Source organism: Temnothorax nylanderi, unplaced genomic scaffold (genome assembly GCF_030848795.1).
Source record: "Temnothorax nylanderi isolate EJ_2023f unplaced genomic scaffold, tnyl_v1.0 TNYL_tig0478_pilon, whole genome shotgun sequence".
Taxonomy (NCBI): domain Eukaryota; kingdom Metazoa; phylum Arthropoda; class Insecta; order Hymenoptera; family Formicidae; genus Temnothorax; species Temnothorax nylanderi.
The window spans coordinates 102,926-125,992 of record NW_027249540.1 but is presented as its reverse complement, the minus strand read 5'-3'; the positions used below and the strand labels follow the sequence as shown (position 1 = coordinate 125,992).

General features: G+C 45.5%; 1 protein-coding gene and 2 long non-coding RNA genes across 4 annotated transcripts; 1 reads left to right on the top strand and 2 right to left on the bottom strand.

Moving 5' to 3' along the window:
• Positions 1-4,132: 4,132 nt before the first annotated feature.
• LOC139783210 (uncharacterized) lies at positions 4,133-12,136 on the bottom strand. The gene is made up of 2 exons (XR_011721170.1): positions 11,897-12,136; positions 4,133-4,285 (listed from the first exon to the last, which is right to left on the bottom strand). It is a non-coding gene; the product is annotated as an uncharacterized lncRNA (long non-coding RNA).
• LOC139783209 (uncharacterized) lies at positions 7,594-11,398 on the top strand. 2 transcript variants are annotated; one of them, XR_011721169.1, is made up of 3 exons: positions 7,594-7,672; positions 7,751-10,912; positions 10,991-11,398. XR_011721169.1 is itself a non-coding variant. In XM_071722365.1 (2 exons), the coding sequence occupies exon 2, from the start codon at positions 8,144-8,146 to the stop codon at positions 10,484-10,486; it is 2,343 nt and encodes a 780-aa protein (XP_071578466.1). In that variant the 5' UTR covers positions 7,594-7,672; positions 7,751-8,143; the 3' UTR covers positions 10,487-11,398. The 2 variants fall into 2 exon arrangements, 1 of the variants encoding a protein (XP_071578466.1); XM_071722365.1 differs by having other exon boundaries at positions 7,751-11,398.
• An 8,090-nt stretch (positions 12,137-20,226) lies between the features above and the next one.
• LOC139783211 (uncharacterized) lies at positions 20,227-21,805 on the bottom strand. Its single transcript, XR_011721171.1, has 4 exons — positions 21,505-21,805; positions 20,702-20,711; positions 20,429-20,630; positions 20,227-20,365 (listed from the first exon to the last, which is right to left on the bottom strand). It is a non-coding gene; the product is annotated as an uncharacterized lncRNA (long non-coding RNA).
• Between the last annotated feature and the right edge of the window lie 1,262 nt (positions 21,806-23,067).

Sequence of the window (23,067 nt, the reverse complement as noted above, 5' to 3'; positions counted from 1 at the left end):
CTCCAAGAGTGGATATGTTGATAGAAACCTTAGCATCCGTGTGGGGGATTGTGAGGTGCACAATAGCGACGGAGCTACAATAGGTTCCTGGGCATTTGGCTGGACAATTGTTTGAAGTTTGATCGACAGGTGGCAGAAGTTAGAGGAAAGGTGAACCGAGCGAATTCTATTATAAAGTACCTCTGTAAGGTGTCCAAAGGTATGGAGGTCAACACAGCCCTCATGCTGTACAAGAGCCTGGTAAGATCCATTACAGATTATGGGAACTTTATCTACTTTCCCAGGGTTACTGCGCTGCAGTTGAAGCTGGAGAGATCCCAGTATCTGGGCATTCGAACTGCCCTTGGGTATAGGAATAGTACACCAAACAATGTTATCATAGCAGAGGCCAAGGTGAGGCTGCTGAAGGACCGCGCTGCTCTGCTCGGTCGCAATTTTGTCAACAAATCTATAGCCTACAATCGAAATGGTTTATGTGGCAAATTACAGCGGCTGCTGGATTGCGAAAACTACGTCCGATTTCGTCAACCAATGTACAGGCTGTCGCTCCTTTCGGAGTTGTGGAGGAGGGCTCGCTCGTTCACAATCGGCTCTCCCAGAAAATTTGAGATTTTTCAAGGCTCATACAGTGCTCACACATTCAAGCCCAAGGTAAACATTGCAATTGGCAAGGAGAGAAAGAGTGATGGGTTTTCTGATCGAACATTGGTTCGCAAAGTGATAGATCAGTATGATCTAAATGATACCCCGGAAATTATTTTTACGGATGGATCGTATAGCGAAGACTCAAGATCTACAGGTGCCAGTATGATCATCTGCGACCAAGAAACAGCGTACAAGATGAATCTACCTTATTTGTGCTCCTCATACACGGCGGAGGCTTTCGCCGTTAAATCAGCCCTTCAACTGATGAAGATTCAACACACAGACAGAAATAAAGATATTGTTATTTTTTCAGATTGCAAATCTGTCCTACAGGCTATATATAACAATCATCTTAACGTTTATAAGAACAAATATATTACGGAAGCCAGAATATTAATATATGAATTGGAATATGAGTATGGTAAGAATGTCGTATTGGTGTGGATTTCCGCTATGTCGGTATTGCCGGCAACGAATTGGCTGACGTGCTTGCCAAGGAGGCTGCCAATGAGGAGGCTGATCCCTCCATTGAAATTCCGGTGAGGGATCTTATGGCGCGCGCTAGGAAGGAGACGTGGGACGCCACACAACTATCGATTATTCGCAATTCTGCGCACAAGGGCGCATTTTACTTCGACAATTTTTACGATTGGCAAGCGGTTAGACCATGGTTCCGAGAGGTTAACGCAGAGAGATATTTTGTCACCCTAATCAACAGACTGAGAGCTAACCATTATAATCTCGGAGCTTCTTTGAGGAGGAAGGGTTATGTCGATGACAAAAGATGTGAATGTGGATATGAGAAGGAAGACTTGCAACATCTGCTGACAAGATGCCACAAATACGACGCTCAGAGAATTGACATGGATGTAGAGTTAAGAGCTGAGGGCTATCTGGACGAAATAGATATTTGTCATCTCATTAAAGCCAAGAATTGGAACATTTTATATATTATTTTCAAATTTTTAAAACATATTGACAAGGTCATTTGATCACTAGAGGAAAAGTAATTTAGGTTTAGTTTGCATTGTGCTAATTGCCCTAGGGCCTAAAGCACCGTAATAGTCCTCACCCGAGGACGCCCGCAAGAACCCTCTCGAAAGCATATTAAAAATGATAAGAATTTAATGAAAATAGGTGCAAATAATTCTTTACATATTTAGGAAGAACTTTCTCGAAGACTGAAATGATTCGTCTTTATAGTTATCAAGAAATTGTAAAAATAAAACAGAACCACATTTATTATTTCCACATTTCAACGTGGATAATAACGTATTTGGGTTTCAATTGTACAACCAACTCTTTTTAGACCTTAAGAAACAGCAATTGAATGCATTTCACATATTTATTTGCTAAAATTCGTTTATTTCACGTGACGAAAATCTAACCTACATGCTTTCCCCCTGCAGCGCCGCCTGCCCCGCAGCGGGACGCTAACCAACCTCCTTAAATCAAGACGGAAGGTACTTTGAACAACTTGTAGGACCTAATAAAAAATGTTTTTTTTTTCGGATACGAAACTTATGTTATTATTTCAACACCATCACCTTTCAATTTTCCAGTCATTTCTTTTCAATATTTCGAGATACTGATGCGATTATGTTTAAATAAAAGATGTTTCTTTTTTTCAACTCTATCTAACAATAAGCGGGGAGCACAGACTTCTGTATAACGCATAATACATAACGCATAAAGGTATGAACTAATCAGAGTCTTTCACTTCCATTGTGGAGATAGAAAGGATTATGGGTCATTTCTTTATGCGTTATACATTATGCAGGAGTCTGTGCTCCCCGTTATGCCCTACACGACAATGTTCTCATTTAAGATTTCAAAGTTGATCCTAATTGCCATTACTTCTGATCAGTTTGTGTGGCGTTCTCAGCCCACATATACACGGCACGCACTTGTGCGGCACGAGAGCCTCACCACATACCGTATGCTATTGAGACTGCTTTCTGGCATCACTGACTCTAGGCAATTCTAGGTTTAATAATAAGAAACTTGAAAGGCTCTTTTACATACTATTCAAGATAATATATATTGCTTTGAAAAATAATTGTTGTGCACAACTACTTTAAAAAAATAAAACCCAAGTGGTACATATCTTTGTGTTCTCATTCAAGGGTCTTCCTATTCCAACCTAAGTGGTAGTAGCTTTAATTCTTCTTAACAAAAATTATAATATTACAAAGAATTAAAGAAATAACAGTGCAAAATAAAAATATTTAATTAAAATAAAATAAATAAATTTTTCTTAAAAAAAAACTTGGCCCTGCTTTTTTACTCCCGTCGCATTCTTCTCTAATTTGTTGTTTTTTTTATTCAATAAAAAATTTTAGTACTGTTTTAAATTACGAAGTCTATAAGCAGCGCCTAGTTTTTTTACAAGAAAAATTTATTTATTTTAATTAAATATTTTTATTTTGTACTGTTATCTCTTTAATTCTTTGTGATTAAAATGATTCTTTGTAACATTATAATTTTTGTTAAGAAGAATTAAAGCTACTACCATTTAGGTTGGAGTAGGAAGACCTTGAATGAGAATACAAAGATATGTACCGCACACAGCTCGGAAGACCTTGACCTTGACATATGTTATAGAGGGTTCATTCCTGAGTAAAGGCCTTCACACATAAAATGCCGTAAGGACGTAAAACGTAGGCGTAAGAAAATCGATCAATCCCAATCGATTATTTTCCCCTACTGGGGTTACGGACAGCACAATACTTGATTGGGATTGGTCGATTTTCTTACGCTTACGTTTTACGTCCTTACGCGATTTTATGTGTGAAGGCCTTAACTTTGCTTTAACAACCATGTAGCGGTCTCTTACAATTTCTGAGATATTCGTGAAAAACTAAAATTTTTTCTTTTTTTTTCGAGATATAATTTTCGTTCTATGGTTCACCCTTCTATATTTTAGTTTCCAAATTATTCACGAAAAACTAAAATTCTTTTTTTTTTTTTCAAGATATCGCATTATTTTAGTTTCCGAATTATTTACGAAAAACTAAATTCTTTTTTTTCAAGATATCGCATTATTTCGTATAAGAGACCCTAAGAGCAAAAAGTCGACTTTAAGTCGACTTGAAGTCGACTTCTACCGAAACTGACTTGGCAGAGAAGTCGACATTTTTAAGGACGAAAGTCGACTTGAAGTCGACTTGAAGTCGGCGAATATCGCAAAAACCACCGACTTAAAGTCGACTTCCCGTCATGATGAAAAGTCGACTTCCCGTCATGACGAAAAGTCGACTTCCCGCCAACTTTTAAAGTCGATAAAATAAACCGCCGCGTACGTCTGGAGGTCGATTGTGTATCTTGAAACGAGGTAAAAATAACAAAAGTTAACAGATTTTATTAGATTTTGATAAATAAAATCGTAGATACGCTAATGAATTTTCTCACTTTTGTAATTTTTACCTCATTATTTCAAGATACACAATCGACCCCTTGCTGGAGGGCTAAAACTGATGCATTTCGATTTTTTTTCATATATAAAATAATTTAATTATCTAAAAAACTGTATAATTACAATCCTAATGTTTTATTCTTAATTACAAAGGCGGTCATATCTGTGCCACTTCTGCGTGCGCGGATTCCGGCAGCCACTTCTGGTAAGCTGACAATAACAGAACTAAAATTAAAACATTCCAGCGTTAATCGCGAAACAATATGCAAAATTAGCTATATAAATATATATCATATTATTATCATAATGTTGTAAATATATAATAATATTATATATATATTGTGACGTTGCAGTTTCGCTGCATCGTTGCAGCGCCCCGCCGCCGTCACAAGGCGCGGGTTTCGCGACCTTTTCACGCCCGAGGACGGTTCAACGAATCGATGCGAGATCTCCAGGGGCGTATTAGTCATTGCGTTACGATATACTGATTCCTTTTATTTTGTATTATTGCGTGGCGCCTCACCGAGCTGAGACTGGAGTTCCTGAGAGGATACAGAGGAAGCGGACGCGGAGTCGACGAGAAGGATAACGGCGAGAGATCGGACGACGGAAAGCGGATCGAAGCGACCCGCGGGCCGCCGAGAGCGACGGAGCGCAGGAAAACACGCGCGCGGCGCGTGACACTGCGGCGGACGGACCCCTAATGGCAGGGCCCCGGGACGCCGGGGCTAAAATCAGCTCATCTGCCCTCCTCACACTGCTGATCGGATTCCGGGATAGGCGGCCGCCATTCCCGAACCGAAAAGGAGGAACACGGAGGCAGACACGTCCCGTCCGCCGCCGGGAAGAATCCCGGAAAATTTGCCACGCGGGCGAAGGGCCGTTTAGCGCCCTGCGGAAAGCCGTAATTCACGGCCCTACGCACGAATCCGCCGCGAGCCTGCGAGCTCACCCCTCATTGGTCCGCGCTCCAACGTCGCGGGGCCGCGTACGCCCGGGGTGGGGTGCGCTATCGATTCCGCCATCGAGCGAAATTTCGGGATCATTCGTAAATCGTCCTCGGTAATCGACGCACGTCGAAAATCAAGTCTCGGCATTGTCTCCGCACTAAGTCGCATTCCGGAGCTGAGTACGACGTCCGGCTGCTATCGTCGCGACCCTTGGGACGACGGCGAGGACCCTCGGGAGAGGATCTGCCTACGGTGAGGTTGCCTCGGTAACATATTATGTAAAGCCACGACACCGCTCCCCGGGTCGCGCTCTCGCTCGGGAAAATTCGCGATAATTAGCGTATTCGCCGACAAGGCGTATTTAGCGATCGATAGCGAGAGCGAGGGGCACCGGAATGGTCTCGTGGCCGTGGGATCGCGATCGAAATCTACGAACCTCTGGAGATCGCGGTAGGCGCGTCGATGACGACGTTCGATATCGCGAATACGCCATTTCTCGCGCCCTTCACGTCCACGACCGCGTGTCTCGTTAGGCGTAGTATTTCGCCCGGTCGAACCTTAGATTCTGTACGCGTAATTAATGGCGTCAGAGGGATATTCGCGTTGGTGTAATCGCGTTACTCACGATTCGCGTTCGGACATTTAGACTATCCTCGCGATATCGGCTACGTTGAGAGATTATTCGCGGAAGGTTGTGGTTCGCCGTAAGATACCATTCGCGTCGACCTAATGTTGCGTCTCGTTACCCCTCGCGGTAATTCCGTATCTTTCTCGCGTTAATTCGAGTATTTCGCGTTATGCCGAGCGTCTCGGCGCATCATTTTTCGCGTTGGACGATCGCTGACGATCGCGTGTGTTGCGTTCGATCAGAATCACTGGCGTAATCTCAGTTCTTGCGTTAGGATAAATCGGTCATTTCGCGTTAGTTATAATATTGCTCGCGGTACTTCCGTATATTTTCTCGCGTTAGTTTAGTATTTCGCGTTTCGTCGAGCGCCCCGGCGCCTTAGTCTTCGCGTGAGGATATCCCTGGCGATATCACATGTTGCGTTCGTTCCTTCTTACGTTGGGACGTTACTCGCGTCGCGTTCGTTGCGTTAGTTTAAGATTATTCTGTGCGTTAGTTTAAGATTACTCTTTGCGTTAGTTTAAGATAGTTGGCGACAGAATCCCTGCACGGGTTTGGGAACTTGCGTTCACGCGCTCCAAGCGTGGCGCATTATCATTTCGCGGTATTTCGCGCTATTATTTCGCGTTTATCTCCGTTATGTCGTAGTCAGTCGTAATTTGTACCGATATTCTATGTTAGTTGTCCGCGAACTTTTCTACTATTATTAGCTGTGAAATTACGTGATCTCGATGATTTTGTAAGTTTAGTTTTCCTCACACGTTCTCTTGCTGCGCCTTCGGCGCGTCTACTGAGTTAACGTAATTTTCCGTTTATTTCTGGCGTCCGCGTTATTATATTTGGTTGTTAAAAATTTGACGCCCGCGTTATCTATCACCTGTTACTTGCTTTTGTTTTGAAAGCCCCAGTGGCACTCACTGAGTTACGAAAGTTTTCTACAGAATAAATGTTATTCTTTAAATGTTAATGGCTTGAGTTACGACATTCGTTATTAGGCGTCACCCCGCCGAATACTGCGCTGCCCTTCATCAACCCCGCCCTGCTATTAGGTCGAGCTAGCCATTCCCTCGCACACCGACTCATTTCGTTTTGCGTCTCGTTTTTGATTTCTCGCGATTTCGCGGACGCGAATTTACGCGTCTGGCGCCCAACATTAGAATCGTTTCGTGGAGTGTCGGAGGTGCGAGAGAATCCCCGGAGAGGCCTATCATCCCGCTCTCCTTGCCTCTTTTGATCCGGCACACGCCCCGGGCCGTTCCGGGAGTGAAAAAGTCGTGACAATATATATATATATATTATTACAATGTGAATAGGTGAGGCAATTAGAGCCAAGCGCGGTAGTCAAAGCGCAAACCAATTTAAAAGTAATAAATAGATGTATTAACGAACGTTTCGACACATTTTTCGTGTCCTCTTCAGCGTTAAAAGTTACATAGTCAAAAACGAAGATTTACAGAAAGTCGAGTATAAGGCGTAGTCATCGACAAATAAAGTATAAAGGACGCAGTCTAAGAATAACATTAAATCAGGATGTACCATAGTCGAAAGCCCGACATGCCGGTGTGCAATCGCTCCACATCCATCTCATCCTCGAATAATCTCGCCCGGTTGAAAGACCAAGTGGGTGAAAGATTCGAACCATGCCTGTACCATTAACGAAGTCACGATGTGGCAAGGGCGTAAATTATCTATGTTGATTAGATGACTAATGAATTTATATACTTACGGAGCAACTGCAGACCAGAATATCGCACCGCGAAAGCGACACACGCCTCACATTGTAACGAGCTTAACCGTTCGACGCGTCGCGAGTGAGTGAAGCATCAGTAGGAAGGTTAACATAATATACACCGAGGGAGGGGATAGATTATCGTATACAGTCGTTCTAAATAATCTATCCCCTCCCTCGGTGTATATTATGTTAATCTTCCTACTGATGCTTCACTCACTCGCGACGCGTCGAACGGTTAAGCTCGTTACAATGTGAGGCGTGTGTCGCTTTCGCGGTGCGATATTCTGGTCTGCAGTTGCTCCGTAAGTAAATTCATTAGTCATCTAATCAACATAGATAATTTACGCCCTTGCCACATCGTGACTTCGTTAATGGTACAGGCATGGTTCGAATCTTTCACCCACTTGGTCTTTCAACCGGGCGAGATTATTCGAGGATGAGATGGATGTGGAGCGATTGCACACCGGCATGTCGGGCTTTCGACTATGGTACATCCTAATTTAATTTTATTCTTAGACTGCGTCCTTTATACTTTATTTGTCGATGACTACGCCTTATACTCGACTTTCTGTAAATCTTCGTTTTTGACTATGTAACTTTTAACGCTGAAGAGGACACGAAAAATGTGTCGAAACGTTCGTTAATACATCTATTTATTACTTTTAAATTGGTTTGCGCTTTGACTACCGCGCTTGGCTCTAATTGCCTCACCTATTCACATTGTATTAATCTAGAGAGCCTATACTTTTATTGTAATTTACGCAGGCTGAAAAATGCGTGTTTCTTTCTTTCAAAGTATTAAATATCAATATGGTCAGTACGCGGTCAAATCTTTTAAGCTTTGGATTAAGTATAATAAGATCATTATCAGATGCAACCTGAAAATCGAATTCTTGCGCAAATGCATAGAGCACGGTGTAATGCCTTCGCACATTTCGAGTTGTTTAGCGAGGTTCGATAACTCTTGGTTCGATCCAAGGACGAGGGGTAAATATAAACATTGTAAACGCCGCTTCGCCAGGCAACTTTTGCATATCGAACTTAATGACACATTTTGTTATGTTAGGTTTGCGTACTCACAAATTTTCAAAATTTCGAGTTCGTTATATGGAGACATACCGATGTTCATTTGTAACTCATTTTTTAATAGACAAAGCGGGCCGATGTACTCATTCTTCGTTAGTCAACGGGCTAGGATGGACAAGAAATTTACGTTACTTGTCTCGAGATCCATTGACCAGTCTAGAAATAGCATGCGGATTAAGTATTTTTGCAGTATCCCGCCCACACAGCAAAGCATGAAATTCTCCTTCGAGCCGCTGCATGCCCCCCCGGACCATTCCTTAATAGAGGTCGTAATTAGTCCGGATTCGGTTAGTGAAGCACCATCAACGTTAAATGAAATCAATGATAAGTGGTTTATTAATCTATCATCGACATCTATACCGAGAGATATTCAATGTCTATTACAGCTGGGTGATAATTTCAGCCTTCCTGTGGCAAAGCCTCAATATCTTACGTTAGAGTTCATTAAGAGCATCGAACATAATTTGATAAAGTTTCCCCTTGCTAAGCAGACTGCAGTGAGGTATCGATTGGCACCCATCATCAACAATATTCCTAATTATTCTATCCCTAGAAACAATTTTAATAACAATATCCTCAAATTATCAGCCGCGACTAAAAAATTTCTCAACAATAACAGGAATTTAATTCTCACAAGGGCTGACAAGGGGAACGTAACAGTCGCGCTCGACAAAGATAAATATATTGCGGCAATTGAAACAATGTTAAATGATAGAAACACTTACTTACCCATCATGACGGACCCCACGAAAAAACTCATTTCAAGCTCACGAGAATTACTAACTAGGTGGAAGAACGCGAATTATATTACAGGATCAATGCACAAATCTCTTTATTGTAGTGACGGGAATTTACCGCGGGCATACGGACTTCCTAAAATCCATAAACCTAATTGCCCTTTTAGACTTATTATATCCTCTATAAATAGCCCTCTATATGATCTGGCCTCCTTCCTCCACCGTATAATGTTCAAAAGCTTCCCGATAGCCCGCAGCTTTGTAAAGAATAGCATCGATTTAGTGGAAAAACTTGCGAGCATACATGTCAACGATGGCTACAAATTGATCTCATTGGATGTTGTTTCCTTATTTACGAATGTACCCATTGAAAGGGTTCTGGACAGCATATCGGTCAGATGGAATTTTATTGCCAAAAATTGCAATATACCGAAATCGGAGTTTTTTACTGCGGTCAGGCTGATATTAAATTCCACCTTTTTTATGTTCAATGGGAAAATTTATCGGCAAACTTTCGGGGTTCCCATGGGTTCTCCTCTTTCCCCCATGGCTGCTGACATTGTGTTACAGGATTTGGAAACTATAGCTCTTTGCACCTTAAAATACATCCCTCCTTTTTATAAGAGATACATTGACGACATAACACTGGCGGCACCGTCGACTTTGCTGCAGCATACCTTAGATATTTTTAATTCCTTCCATCCTAGGCTGAAATTCACCATAGAAATCGGTGAAGATGACAAGTTAAATTTTTTGGAGATCACGATGATGTTGAACAACAATAGGCTAACATTTGATTGGTTCCATAAACCAACTTTTTCTGGCAGGTATCTAAATTTTATGTCACAGCATCCGGTATGCCAAAAAAGAGGGACGGCCATAGGCTTAATAGATAGAGCATTTTTGTTATCGCACCCGTCCTTGCATGCTAAGAATCTCAGTCTGGTCATTGGAATCTTACTTAATAATTGTTACCCACTGGAATTCATCTATGGGATCTTGCGCGAGCGTCTTAAGTTTTTATTTAACAGAGACTCGAATATGAATGTGAGACGGAATGAAGAGGAGGTTGCTCCTTTTTTCACTTTACCGTACATCCCGATGATTACAGAAAAATTTAAGAACGCCATAAGGGAATTGAACGTGAGACTGTCGTATAACAGCCTAAATAAGATGCGCACATTCATCAAGGCGCAGAAGGATAGTCTCCCACGGTCTAATAAATGTAACGTAGTATATAAGATTAATTGTAATGATTGCGATGCTTCTTACGTGGGCCAAACTAGTAGGTAATTGCAAACTAGAATTAGGGAGCATCGTAATCATATTAATTGGAGTACTCCGAATCATTCTGTCATAACCGAGCATAGAGTAGAATGTAATCACGATTTCGATTGGAAGAACGTTGAAATTTTAGACCACGAATCCTATTATTATAAGCGTTCAGTTTCTGAGATGATATGTATAAAAAGGCAGGCGAAAGGGTTGAATTTGCAGACTGATGCTGAGGGTCTGCCGGACACGTATCTAAATGTGATCGAGAGACTGTCAAAAATTTAGAACGACTGTATACGATAATCTATCCCCTCCCTCGGTGTATATTATGTTAACCTTCCTACTGATGCTTCACTCACTCGCGACGCGTCGAACGGTTAAGCTCGTTACAATGTGAGGCGTGTGTCGCTTTCGCGGTGCGATATTCTGGTCTGCAGTTGCTCCGTAAGTAAATTCATTAGTCATCTAATTAACATAGATAATTTACGCCCTTGCCACATCGTGACTTCGTTAATGGTACAGGCATGGTTCGAATCTTTCACCCACTTGGTCTTTCAACCGGGCGAGATTATTCGAGGATGAGATGGATGTGGAGCGATTGCACACCGGCATGTCGGGCTTTCGACTATGGTACATCCTGATTTAATTTTATTCTTAGACTGCGTCCTTTATACTTTATTTGTCGATGACTACGCCTTATACTCGACTTTCTGTAAATCTTCGTTTTTGACTATGTAACTTTTAACGCTGAAGAGGACACGAAAAATGTGTCGAAACGTTCGTTAATACATCTATTTATTACTTTTAAATTGGTTTGCGCTTTGACTACCGCGCTTGGCTCTAATTGCCTCACCTATTCACATTGTATTAATCTAGAGAGCCTATACTTTTATTGTATATATATTATTATAAATATATAATATCCACAGACTTTTATACTAGACCACTAACATCTATGGACGCACTGCCGAAAAGCTGATGCGAGTGCAAGGTGCAAGTGTTAGTGAAGGGTGCGGCCATATTGAATTAACAATAAGTCACTATCGGGTGTTCAGTTGCTCATGATGTGCGTTTATCTGCATTCGTTATTACAGTACATAACGAAGCAGGCGAATGTTTTTGTGTTAAATATTGGTACATGTTATCAATAAGTTTGTAAGTCATGCCTTCGACGTGTAGCGTACTTGGATGCCGAAATCGAACCACTACTCCTGTAGTATTAAACCCTTTCTTTTGGACATTTTGTATATGCCAGACTATTGTATAGAAATCTTGTATAAAACCACTTGTATAGAATAGTAGTATAGCATATCTTGACTAAAATCAACATGGCGGCAAGCATCACGGGCGAGATGTCTGTCAGCGGTCTAGTATTGTATAGAAGTCTATGATAATATCTAAATATTATTTTATAAATTAAAATCTCACATTTTTTATCCGAACCCCAGATTTCTAGCAGTTTGTGTTTGGACACGACTCCCTGCGACTGCAGCGTTTGTACTATTGCTTGAGTGCGTGGTATCAACCTGAAAAAATCGTATTGAATTGATGTAATCTATTCGATGAATCAACGTGAAATCAAAAGGAGATAGAATAACGATTTACCTGGCCCATGACTTGGTGATGCTCCCAGGTGTCGTCAGCAGCGACGGGACAAATCGTTTCAGCTTAGGGTGTAACCGGACGGTACAATTTCGTGCCCGATTCACGCGGCTATGTGTCCTTTTAACGGTCGCCACTCGGTTTGACCTATGTTCACCGAGAAGGTATAGGTAAGTGTTTCCCCGTTATGTTCTATGAATGTGTCATCTAACTAATTATTCCCCTTTTTATTTTCAGGTTCCCGCCACGGATGGACGATCTCCAGCGTCGCCCCTCGGATCATCAATGCCAATCGCCGTCGTATCACCACGTGGAACGAAGATGGCGGACCACCGCCTCTTCCGGTAAGTATCGGTACGTCGGTCAACTAACTTCCAAATTTAAATAAATTTTTAGGTTCCCGCAACGGATGGCGCGTCTGTGCCGTCTCCCCAGTGATCACCGGTAGCGACCTTCGATCAGGATCAACGAACGGCCGAGATGTCTGACCATCACCCCGCATGGGTAAGTATACGTATGTTGGTCAATCAACTATGTTAATTAATCAAAATTTTCAGGTTTTCGCGACGGATGCCTCTTCAGGGTCATCGCCCGATGGATCACCGATGATTTCCAGCGTCCAGGATCAACGCCCGATCAAGATGGCTGACCACCGTGCGCCTGAGGTATATATACGTAACTCGGTTAGCTAACTTTTTAACGACCGCACTTTTCCAGATTATTCGAACGAATGGCCGATCTCCATTCCCCAACGATGAATCACCGACGATTATCTCCGCTCAGGATCAACGATTCTCCAAGATGGCTGACATCCGCTTGATCAGGTATTAAGGAGATAATTAACTGACAATTCCTTTTATATTTTGCAAATAATCAATTGGTTTATTCGCAGGCTTCGGTTTACACACACTTGGATGTTCACAATATTTCTTTACACAAGATGGCGTCGCACATTCGCTAAACGCACGCAAGTCCTTCGTTTCGGTAACACAGTACCGGTCGTCTTTCGTATCGACGATAGTTAACGCGTTTCGCGGGCGTTCCCGATTGTTATGGATGTTGGCAACGATTGTTTAAACACTCGACTTATACTCGCGGGACTTAACGCGAACGCGGGTGAATATCTTAGAGAGAAGTTACCGTGCCGACGATCCTCGAGAGACTGCCACGAGCATCGTCGCTCTCAGTGGCTCCCCACTTACGGCCGTTACCCCCACTCCGGCTTCGCGGCCGCTTTCTCTTTCTGGAATGTTCGTCGCGGCGCAATAACAACTTTCTCTTTTGTGCGCCGAACGTTCCAGAAGTTATTGACGGAAAATTCCAACGGTAGTACCATAAGGTCGACCCCCACTTTCCGCTCCCGGGTAGCGGTTTTCCAACTCGCTCATTTTTTGCGTTTTTTCGACGCCGACCCGTGCGCTCGACCTATTCCGCGTCCCTGATCATGCATCCGGACCGACTTCCCGTGGAAGACGTCCGGGTATACCTCGCGTCGTCGGCCGTCGACGCCGACCCCCGGTGACTCATCTACGCCACCTTCCCGGTCGGAAACCGTGGTCTGTTCTCGGCGATGACGCTTGGTTCACGAGATCGCGGGCGGTCACGTAACCCCACCTTCGCGTGGTCGGACTTCGACGCCGACCCGATTTTCGGGTGTACCAGGTCCCGTGTGACGATCATCGGTCATTTTTTCTCGCAAATTTCCCATGTTCGCTAACTTCGCATCCGGGCGTCCGATCGTGACGCCAACCGGCTGTGATCGTTCTTTCGGTCTCGCGGGTGAGCCATTTATTACTCTCAGTCGCCTGAGACCCTCGGTTCCGTATTTCGCGAACGCGTTTTCGGATTTGACCCGCGGTCGCTGATGACCCCTCCGTGGGTCGCCCCGGTGAGCCATTGGTGGCTCTTTCGGTTGTGCGCGCGGCTGATCGCGATTTGTCGGACGCGCCGACCAATCGAAGATTGCGTGTGGCCTTTGCCTTGTCGCGCTTTACGCGTCGGTTCGCGCAATGAAAATAAAACTGGCGCTGCCTGCGCTTAGGCCAAAACTCAAAATAAATGAAATTGAACCGACAAAACTTATACATTTAGTTGCGGGCTCGGAAGCTAAGGCTCGCCCGTCTTGTTATCTTTCTAACCTTTTGAGCTAATGGTGCCGGATGGGCCTACTTTTATCACCCGCCGCGTAGCGGTATCTTAAACGGAACTTATGAATTAAATTTTCGATTCTGCGCTCTACTATTAGCGCCTCGGGTTGCGCTGGTGGCGCTTCTGCTTGTCCTCCTGCCAGTGTTGGGCTCGGCCGGGTCACGACTGCTGCCGACTCTACCCTACGGAGGACCAGACGGGGTGCCCCTTTAACAAGGGGCCGCGGCCTGGAAGCATGCGGTTGCATACTCCCCGTCAGCTCTGGGCATGGGGTCGCGTCCCGCACAGAGCTCACCTCACTTCCGCATTCCGCTTGCTTCGCTATTCGCCTTCTACGCTGACGCTCCTCCTGTCGTCTTTTATCACGTCTACGCTTTTCGTCGCACTCTGTCTCTTTCACTGGGTCGCTCATCACGCCTACCCACGGTAACTCGCGCACGTTAATCTTGTTCGATGCGTCCTTCCATTCGTCCAGCGACATGCTCGTCTCGTCCCCTTCCGCGTGACTCTTGCGCGGGATAAGTATCACCTGACTCAGGAACACCGGGCTTGCCTCCTCGTACTGGCTGTCCTCGGGGTTCTTGTATATTACGTTGAGCCGTGCCCCGATGCTGTCGGCTGACTCCCCGTCATTGCTGACTTTGCATGTCTTGTCGTTCGGCTCCCCGTCATTCTCGAATAGGGCTCTTCTCACGCGTTTTCCGCTCGTCCCTCGCTGCTCCTCGGCCAGTTGTTTTATTCGGCTTACTACCCGGCTCGCTATTTCGAGCGCTACTAGGAACTTGATGGCGTTTCCTCGTAACGGCCGCTCTTGGCCCATCACCTTTTCCGCGCTGCGGATCCGCTGGTAGTACCACTCCGTTACTGTGCCATAGGCTGTTCGCAGTTTGGTCTCCTCGACGGTTTCCACCGTGGTGTGGAATCTCACGTCGGCTCGTGGATCGCACGTCAGGGTTAGGCGATATCGTACGTGGAAGTCCATCCCAAGCACTATGTCGAACGCGAGTTCGTTCACCACGTAGTATTGGTGATCGAAACGTTCTCGGCGGTATCGACACACGATCCTCACTTTCTGGTTCACCGGAACTCCGCCCTCGGTGAAGGCTCCCATCAATTGGATCGGTCTGGTGGCTATTTCTTCCAGTTGCTCACCCGTGTCCACCAACCTGTCGCACATTCCTTTGGTAATCGCCGTTATTTGCGACCCGGTATCCACAATCGCTTTCACCTTGCACGCAGTGAATTCGAGTTCTACCGTGGGTACCTCAGCACATTCCACGCGCTCCTCCGCCGACTGAAGGATCTCCTTTTCCGATCCTGTTGACCGTATCCTCTATCTCTTGGTCGGTCACTGGCGGGCATTGGCTGATCAATCCTCCCGTTTGTCGCGTGATGACACAGCATCCCTTATCGGCGTCTTCCGATTCGGCACTGTCTTCTGCGACGTTCTCCTCCTCGTTCTCGTACGCTGTTTCATTCGCCGTGATCGCCGCCAATTTTCTTCCGCGGTTCTCCGGCTTGGTTGTTCTATTCGCGGGGTTGTTTCCCGTCTTAATTACTTCCCTCCTGGGATTGTTGTTCCCGTCTCGGGTGTATCGCGTTACTCGGGGCTTTTTCTGGCTGTCGTCGCTGTCGGGTTCTTCGACGATGTCGACTGGCTCGCTCCTCGGTGCCGCGGGCCCGTCCGCCTTTCGCCAGCTGGTCGACTTTGTTTGCGGCGATATTCTCGTCGCGTCGCGTCTGGCGAAATTGTTTGGGCGCACGCCGTCCCGGACATCGCTGCTGCGGTTGGCCGCTCCATCGCCGCCATAACTTGCGCGTGTCGCCTGCCCGTCGTTCGCACGTCGCGCTCCTGCGCGTAATTTCCGAGCTTCTCGCTCGTTCTCCAATGTATCGAGCATCTCGATCATTTCGCTGACCGTCCTTGTCACCGAAGGCCGTAGCTCCCTCGCGATCTCACTGTCGAAGTGTTCGCGGAGCGTCTGTACAACCTCTTCGTCGGTCATCGGCGGTCTCAGCGTCTTCGCCTGCCTCGCGATATTCAAGGCATATTCGGTCATTGACCCATCTGCGGGTTTGTACTTGCCAAAATATATAGCTTGTCGGAATCTCATCTGGGCTTGGCATCCCCAGAAATATTTCTTGAAGCTTTCCTTGATCTCGTAGATATTCTCCGCCTGTTGTAGCTCGAACCACTGTCCGGCGGCTCCCTTCATGCATCTTCCAAAGTGGAAAAGTTGTTCTTCTTCCGAGACATCTTCGTATCTCGCCAACTTCTCGAACCTTTCGATGAATCGTATCGGGTTCTGCTTGTCGGCTTTCCCCTTGTACGACATTTCGTCGAACGGGTTCTTTATCCAGCCTCCGCGCGGCAGTCGTGCTTGGAGTGGGAACACATCAAGCCTCCTTACGTCACGCAGATCACCGTCGCCGTACGCGCGCTCGTCCGGTTGTTTTTCGGGAATCATTCCCGCCGGACCGCGCTCCGTATTATGTGTTGCGGCGGAATCGCGTCTCTGCTGATGCATCGCTCGCATCTCCTCCAACTGTGCCGTCAGGCTTTGGACTTGCAACCACATTCGCCTCTCGTTCTCCGTCATCTGCTCCGGGTTTTCCATGGTTTTCTCCCGGCTCAGATTCAACACTTCTTTCTGCAGATTCTCGTCAGGAATCGCTAATACCTGTAGCTCGTTGAGCTGTTGGTTCTCAATTTCTTCACGAATCTCTCGCTCGTCTTGCGCCGGTCCTTTCGACCTGGTCGTCACTCGCGTCGGAGTTCGCGACACTGTGGCCATCCGCCCGGATCGCACACAGCTCGTCCTACCTCTCGTTCTTACTTTCGGCCCTATTTTGGCCAATCGGCTTTCGCCCTGTAGCAGCGAACTCTGAGTTTGCCGTGCCCGTCCGTACGGTTATGCGACGCGTTTTAGTAGACCGCGCGCCTCCCTCGCGCTCCGGCCTCGCGTGATGTCCCGCACGTTGTTTCGACGTCGTTGGCGTTCACTCTGTTCCCGCGATGCTCCTCTTCACACTTGTACGCATCTTCGCTCTTGACACTTCTGCGCTGTTGCTTCTTCTTGACGTCTCGGGTTTTCTGGCCCTCGACCGTTATGCGCAATCCGCGATCGTGTCGCTTTTCGTGTGAGTTGTTTTATCGTGAGGACACTTTGCCCCACGATCTCACACTTTTCGCGCACGTTGTATCACGCGGAGAGTCGCTGGTCTCGTCGGTGCCTCACCGTATAGTCTTGAAGCGTTCCTCGCTTGACGCGTGGGATGTCGTTACATTAACGGACACTCCCGTAGAACCTTTTGCTGCGCGTGTCGCGTTGGGGTGTCGTCACTTTGACGCGCACTCCCGATGCTTCTTCACTAATCACGTGGGGTGTCGTCACTTTGACGCGCACTCCCGATTCTTCTTCACTTTCGGCGTTGGGTGTCGTCACTTTGACGCGCACTCCCGATGCCTTTCGCTTATCGCTTGGGGTGTGGTCACTTTGCCGCACACTCCCGATGCTTAAGCACCGCTGACACTTACGTGTCCTGTCACGGTCGCCATGTTTGGTGAGATTTTTGGAATGTGGACTGTCCTCGATTCCCGGGTACCCCCTAACCCTGCAGGTTCCGACACGTGTGTCGGTCAGCTTGTGCTTCTTCGCGCTTGACGGTGCCCCTATACTGTAACCGGACGGTACAATTTCGTGCCCGATTCACGCGGCTATGTGTCCTTTTAACGGTCGCCACTCGGTTTGACCTATGTTCACCGAGAAGGTATAGGTAAGTGTTTCCCCGTTATGTTCTATGAATGTGTCATCTAACTAATTATTCCCCTTTTTATTTTCAGGTTCCCGCCACGGATGGACGATCTCCAGCGTCGCCCCTCGGATCATCAATGCCAATCGCCGTCGTATCACCACGTGGAACGAAGATGGCGGACCACCGCCTCTTCCGGTAAGTATCGGTACGTCGGTCAACTAACTTCCAAATTTAAATAAATTTTTAGGTTCCCGCAACGGATGGCGCGTCTGTGCCGTCTCCCCAGTGATCACCGGTAGCGACCTTCGATCAGGATCAACGAACGGCCGAGATGTCTGACCATCACCCCGCATGGGTAAGTATACGTATGTTGGTCAATCAACTATGTTAATTAATCAAAATTTTCAGGTTTTCGCGACGGATGCCTCTTCAGGGTCATCGCCCGATGGATCACCGATGATTTCCAGCGTCCAGGATCAACGCCCGATCAAGATGGCTGACCACCGTGCGCCTGAGGTATATATACGTAACTCGGTTAGCTAACTTTTTAACGACCGCACTTTTCCAGATTATTCGAACGAATGGCCGATCTCCATTCCCCAACGATGAATCACCGACGATTATCTCCGCTCAGGATCAACGATTCTCCAAGATGGCTGACATCCGCTTGATCAGGTATTAAGGAGATAATTAACTGACAATTCCTTTTATATTTGCAAATAATCAATTGGTTTATTCGCAGGCTTCGGTTTACACACACTTGGATGTTCACAATATTTCTTTACACAAGATGGCGTCGCACATTCGCTAAACGCACGCAAGTCCTTCGTTTCGGTAACACAGTACCGGTCGTCTTTCGTATCGACGATAGTTAACGCGTTTCGCGGGCGTTCCCGATTGTTATGGATGTTGGCAACGATTGTTTAAACACTCGACTTATACTCGCGGGACTTAACGCGAACGCGGGTGAATATCTTAGAGAGAAGTTACCGTGCCGACGATCCTCGAGAGACTGCCACGAGCATCGTCGCTCTCAGTGGCTCCCCACTTACGGCCGTTACCCCCACTCCGGCTTCGCGGCCGCTTTCTCTTTCTGGAATGTTCGTCGCGGCGCAATAACAACTTTCTCTTTTGTGCGCCGAACGTTCCAGAAGTTATTGACGGAAAATTCCAACGGTAGTACCATAAGGTCGACCCCCACTTTCCGCTCCCGGGTAGCGGTTTTCCAACTCGCTCATTTTTTGCGTTTTTTCGACGCCGACCCGTGCGCTCGACCTATTCCGCGTCCCTGATCATGCATCCGGACCGACTTCCCGTGGAAGACGTCCGGGTATACCTCGCGTCGTCGGCCGTCGACGCCGACCCCCGGTGACTCATCTACGCCACCTTCCCGGTCGGAAACCGTGGTCTGTTCTCGGCGATGACGCTTGGTTCACGAGATCGCGGGCGGTCACGTAACCCCACCTTCGCGTGGTCGGACTTCGACGCCGACCCGATTTTCGGGTGTACCAGGTCCCGTGTGACGATCATCGGTCATTTTTTCTCGCAAATTTCCCATGTTCGCTAACTTCGCATCCGGGCGTCCGATCGTGACGCCAACCGGCTGTGATCGTTCTTTCGGTCTCGCGGGTGAGCCATTTATTACTCTCAGTCGCCTGAGACCCTCGGTTCCGTATTTCGCGAACGCGTTTTCGGATTTGACCCGCGGTCGCTGATGACCCCTCCGTGGGTCGCCCCGGTGAGCCATTGGTGGCTCTTTCGGTTGTGCGCGCGGCTGATCGCGATTTGTCGGACGCGCCGACCAATCGAAGATTGCGTGTGGCCTTTGCCTTGTCGCGCTTTACGCGTCGGTTCGCGCAATGAAAATAAAACTGGCGCTGCCTGCGCTTAGGCCAAAACTCAAAATAAATGAAATTGAACCGACAAAACTTATACATTTAGTTGCGGGCTCGGAAGCTAAGGCTCGCCCGTCTTGTTATCTTTCTAACCTTTTGAGCTAATGGTGCCGGATGGGCCTACTTTTATCACCCGCCGCGTAGCGGTATCTTAAACGGAACTTATGAATTAAATTTTCGATTCTGCGCTCTACTATTAGCGCCTCGGGTTGCGCTGGTGGCGCTTCTGCTTGTCCTCCTGCCAGTGTTGGGCTCGGCCGGGTCACGACTGCTGCCGACTCTACCCTACGGAGGACCAGACGGGGTGCCCCTTTAACAAGGGGCCGCGGCCTGGAAGCATGCGGTTGCAAGGGCACACTTGACCCTCTAAGAAGAAATACGCTAACCACTTGACACCGTCCACGGATGCTCTATATCCATCGATGGTAGTGCCCATTCGGCCTTTCCGAATGTACCAGACACGCGGCAAATGATCTTCCCGGTTCATTGATTATATCTATAAATATCTTTATAAATAAGTAGGAAAAACATTATAAAGCAACAATTGTGATAAAAATACCTTGGCGGTGGATCAACCAATGGTTCACTAAGATGGCATAGCATGGGCGAATTTCGGCAATCATTCGGGTTCTATCATCGTGACACCTCGCATGTACATCTTATTCGTTTCGTACACCTCTTTATAAACCACCTATTCCGGACTGATTTTCCGTAGAACGCACGAAGAATGCATGAACACAGGTTCCTTCATTTCTGGTGTTCTGAAAGATGATACAGAATGGAGAGGTCGCATTCAATAGGTCTTAATTATCGATGATAATTAATAACACACCATACCTAACCTGCCCAGATAGCAAAATGTGTTCGTTCTGAGTACATATTGTACTCACGTTTATTAAAAACATGATGGCAAAAATAGACACAGATGCGGGCTCATATGTTGCTCACAATGCAGACATGTTATGAAATCTATAAAAGTTTACAAAATAGTGACATAATGAACACATAAATGTTCAATGAAATACTGCATATTGTGTGCATATAAAGCTCAAGAAACGACAACAATTTTAAATATTTCATGCTTAATAAAATTATTTAAAAACATGTAAATAAATAAGTAAGACGTATCCAACAATTTATCAAAAATTGCTTCGCAGATCTCTGCACTATGTGATACCAGAGGTATCACTTAAGCTGATCTGCAGCAAAGAACATTGTAATTAGGCTTCTCACAAGCTCGCCTCTTATACTAGCGCGTGATGATTTTTGATTACGAGAAAGTGACGCGTGATATAGCCGCGTCGCGGCAGCGTGCGGTACTAGCGCTCGCGGTAATTGTTGTAAAATTATTTCCACCAGGGTCAGCATGTGATTATCATAAGTTGGCTAAGTAACGTCAATATCTGAGCTCATATATTTCCTCATATACATGTTAACTTGTACTCATGATGTGTATCATCACAATATGATCACAAGACATACATCACATTTCGGTCAATATCAGAAGATCATGACGTGATGAAATCTGATCATCAGGCATTGCTATCTGGGTGTAAGCATGTTTCCACTTGGCCTTATCCTGATCCTCTTTTACCTCGTCGGGCAAAACCTTTCTCGTGACTTGATCCGCCATACCTGCAAGAACTATCTGGCGTCTTATCGTGTCCTGTCTCGCGGCACGTATTCCTCGCACTCGCGTAAACTCTGGTCCACTCATCTGGTCCTCCAGCCTCCTCGAGATTCGCCGCCATATTGATGATGCATGACGCGCCGCTTGACTGTTTTTCGTCTTTTTATAAGTCGACTATTTAGAAGTCGACTTTTAGTCGACTTTCCGCCATTTTTAGAAGTCGACTATTTAGAAGTCGACTTTTAGTCGACTTTCCGCCATTTTTAGAAGTCGACTAGAAGTCGACTTATAAAAGTCGACTTGCCGTCGACTTTCCGTCAACTGTGCTCTTAGGGGAGCCTTTTATAGCCCAGTAAAATGACTCGAAATTTGTCGATTTGGAGGAAAAAATACTGAGTGGGCTGAAACTTTGTAAACAGGCTTGTTTTAGGGTACTATTCAACATATTAAAAGTCCCCACGTGTAGACGCTACGTTGCGGGCAGGGGAGGGTCCAAAATGTCCAAAAAATCAGTTTTTCGCAAATAACTCGGAAAATATCAACTTTACAGAAATTTATGTAGATCTCAAAATTGTAGCTTACAAAATTCCGCACAATTTCGTTTTTTATTCAAGTCTGTACGACCAAATGGAGCAGAGATAGATTTTTTTTAACACCGGTAGTTTTGCGACGCAACGAAAACGCGTCGCAACACAGTGTTCATAGATAATCCAGCTGCAAGAATTTATTAAGCAGTTATTTCAGCTGTTGCAACACTCTGTAACTGCCTTGCACGACTGCGCCGATGTAGCCGCGCCACGCGCCACATACCGGCCTCGGACCCTTCTCAATCTTTAGTACCTACAGTACTATCGGTCCTAAAAATATCGGCCTAGTACCAAACGATTCAGAAAGACCCCAAGAATAACTTCTGACACTTCAATAAGTACAGAAAAATTGTTAAGGACACGTTTTTTCATCATTTCAGGCGACTCATAGTGATGATCTGCTACATACGTAAACTTACCTGTCTTTTGAAACGCCAGTTTTCCATCACGATGCATTTAAAATTACATGCCATAAACTCTATTTTATAAAAAATTTTGTCAGCTTTAATTTCGGTCTCTTGAAGTTTTTTCGTAAAGTTAATAGAAACGAAGATATTTACAAAAAAAGGAATGATAATGCAATTTTTCCACAATTTATCAAAAATACAGCAATATTCATGAACTTTTTTTTTTAAATAAAACATATTTTGCGAAGGACTTATACTACTCCAGCACGTTCATATATATACGAAGTAATGAAAACAAGGTAAAATAAATTTTTGAAAAATTATTATCTATATATTTTTGGACTAAAATGTTAATTTAACAAAAATAGATTTTTTTTCTTCAATATTTAAACGCCTGTAACTCATCAACGTTTCAATGAAAAAAGGTCTACAACGTCTCATTTTAAAGATAATTAAAATATCTTCAAGAAAAATACATAACATTACTGCTTTCAACCAATCAGAAAAAGTTATTTTCCAAAATGCACTCAAAAATGACATTTTTTCATGTTTTTTGCTCTTAACTTCAAGCTAT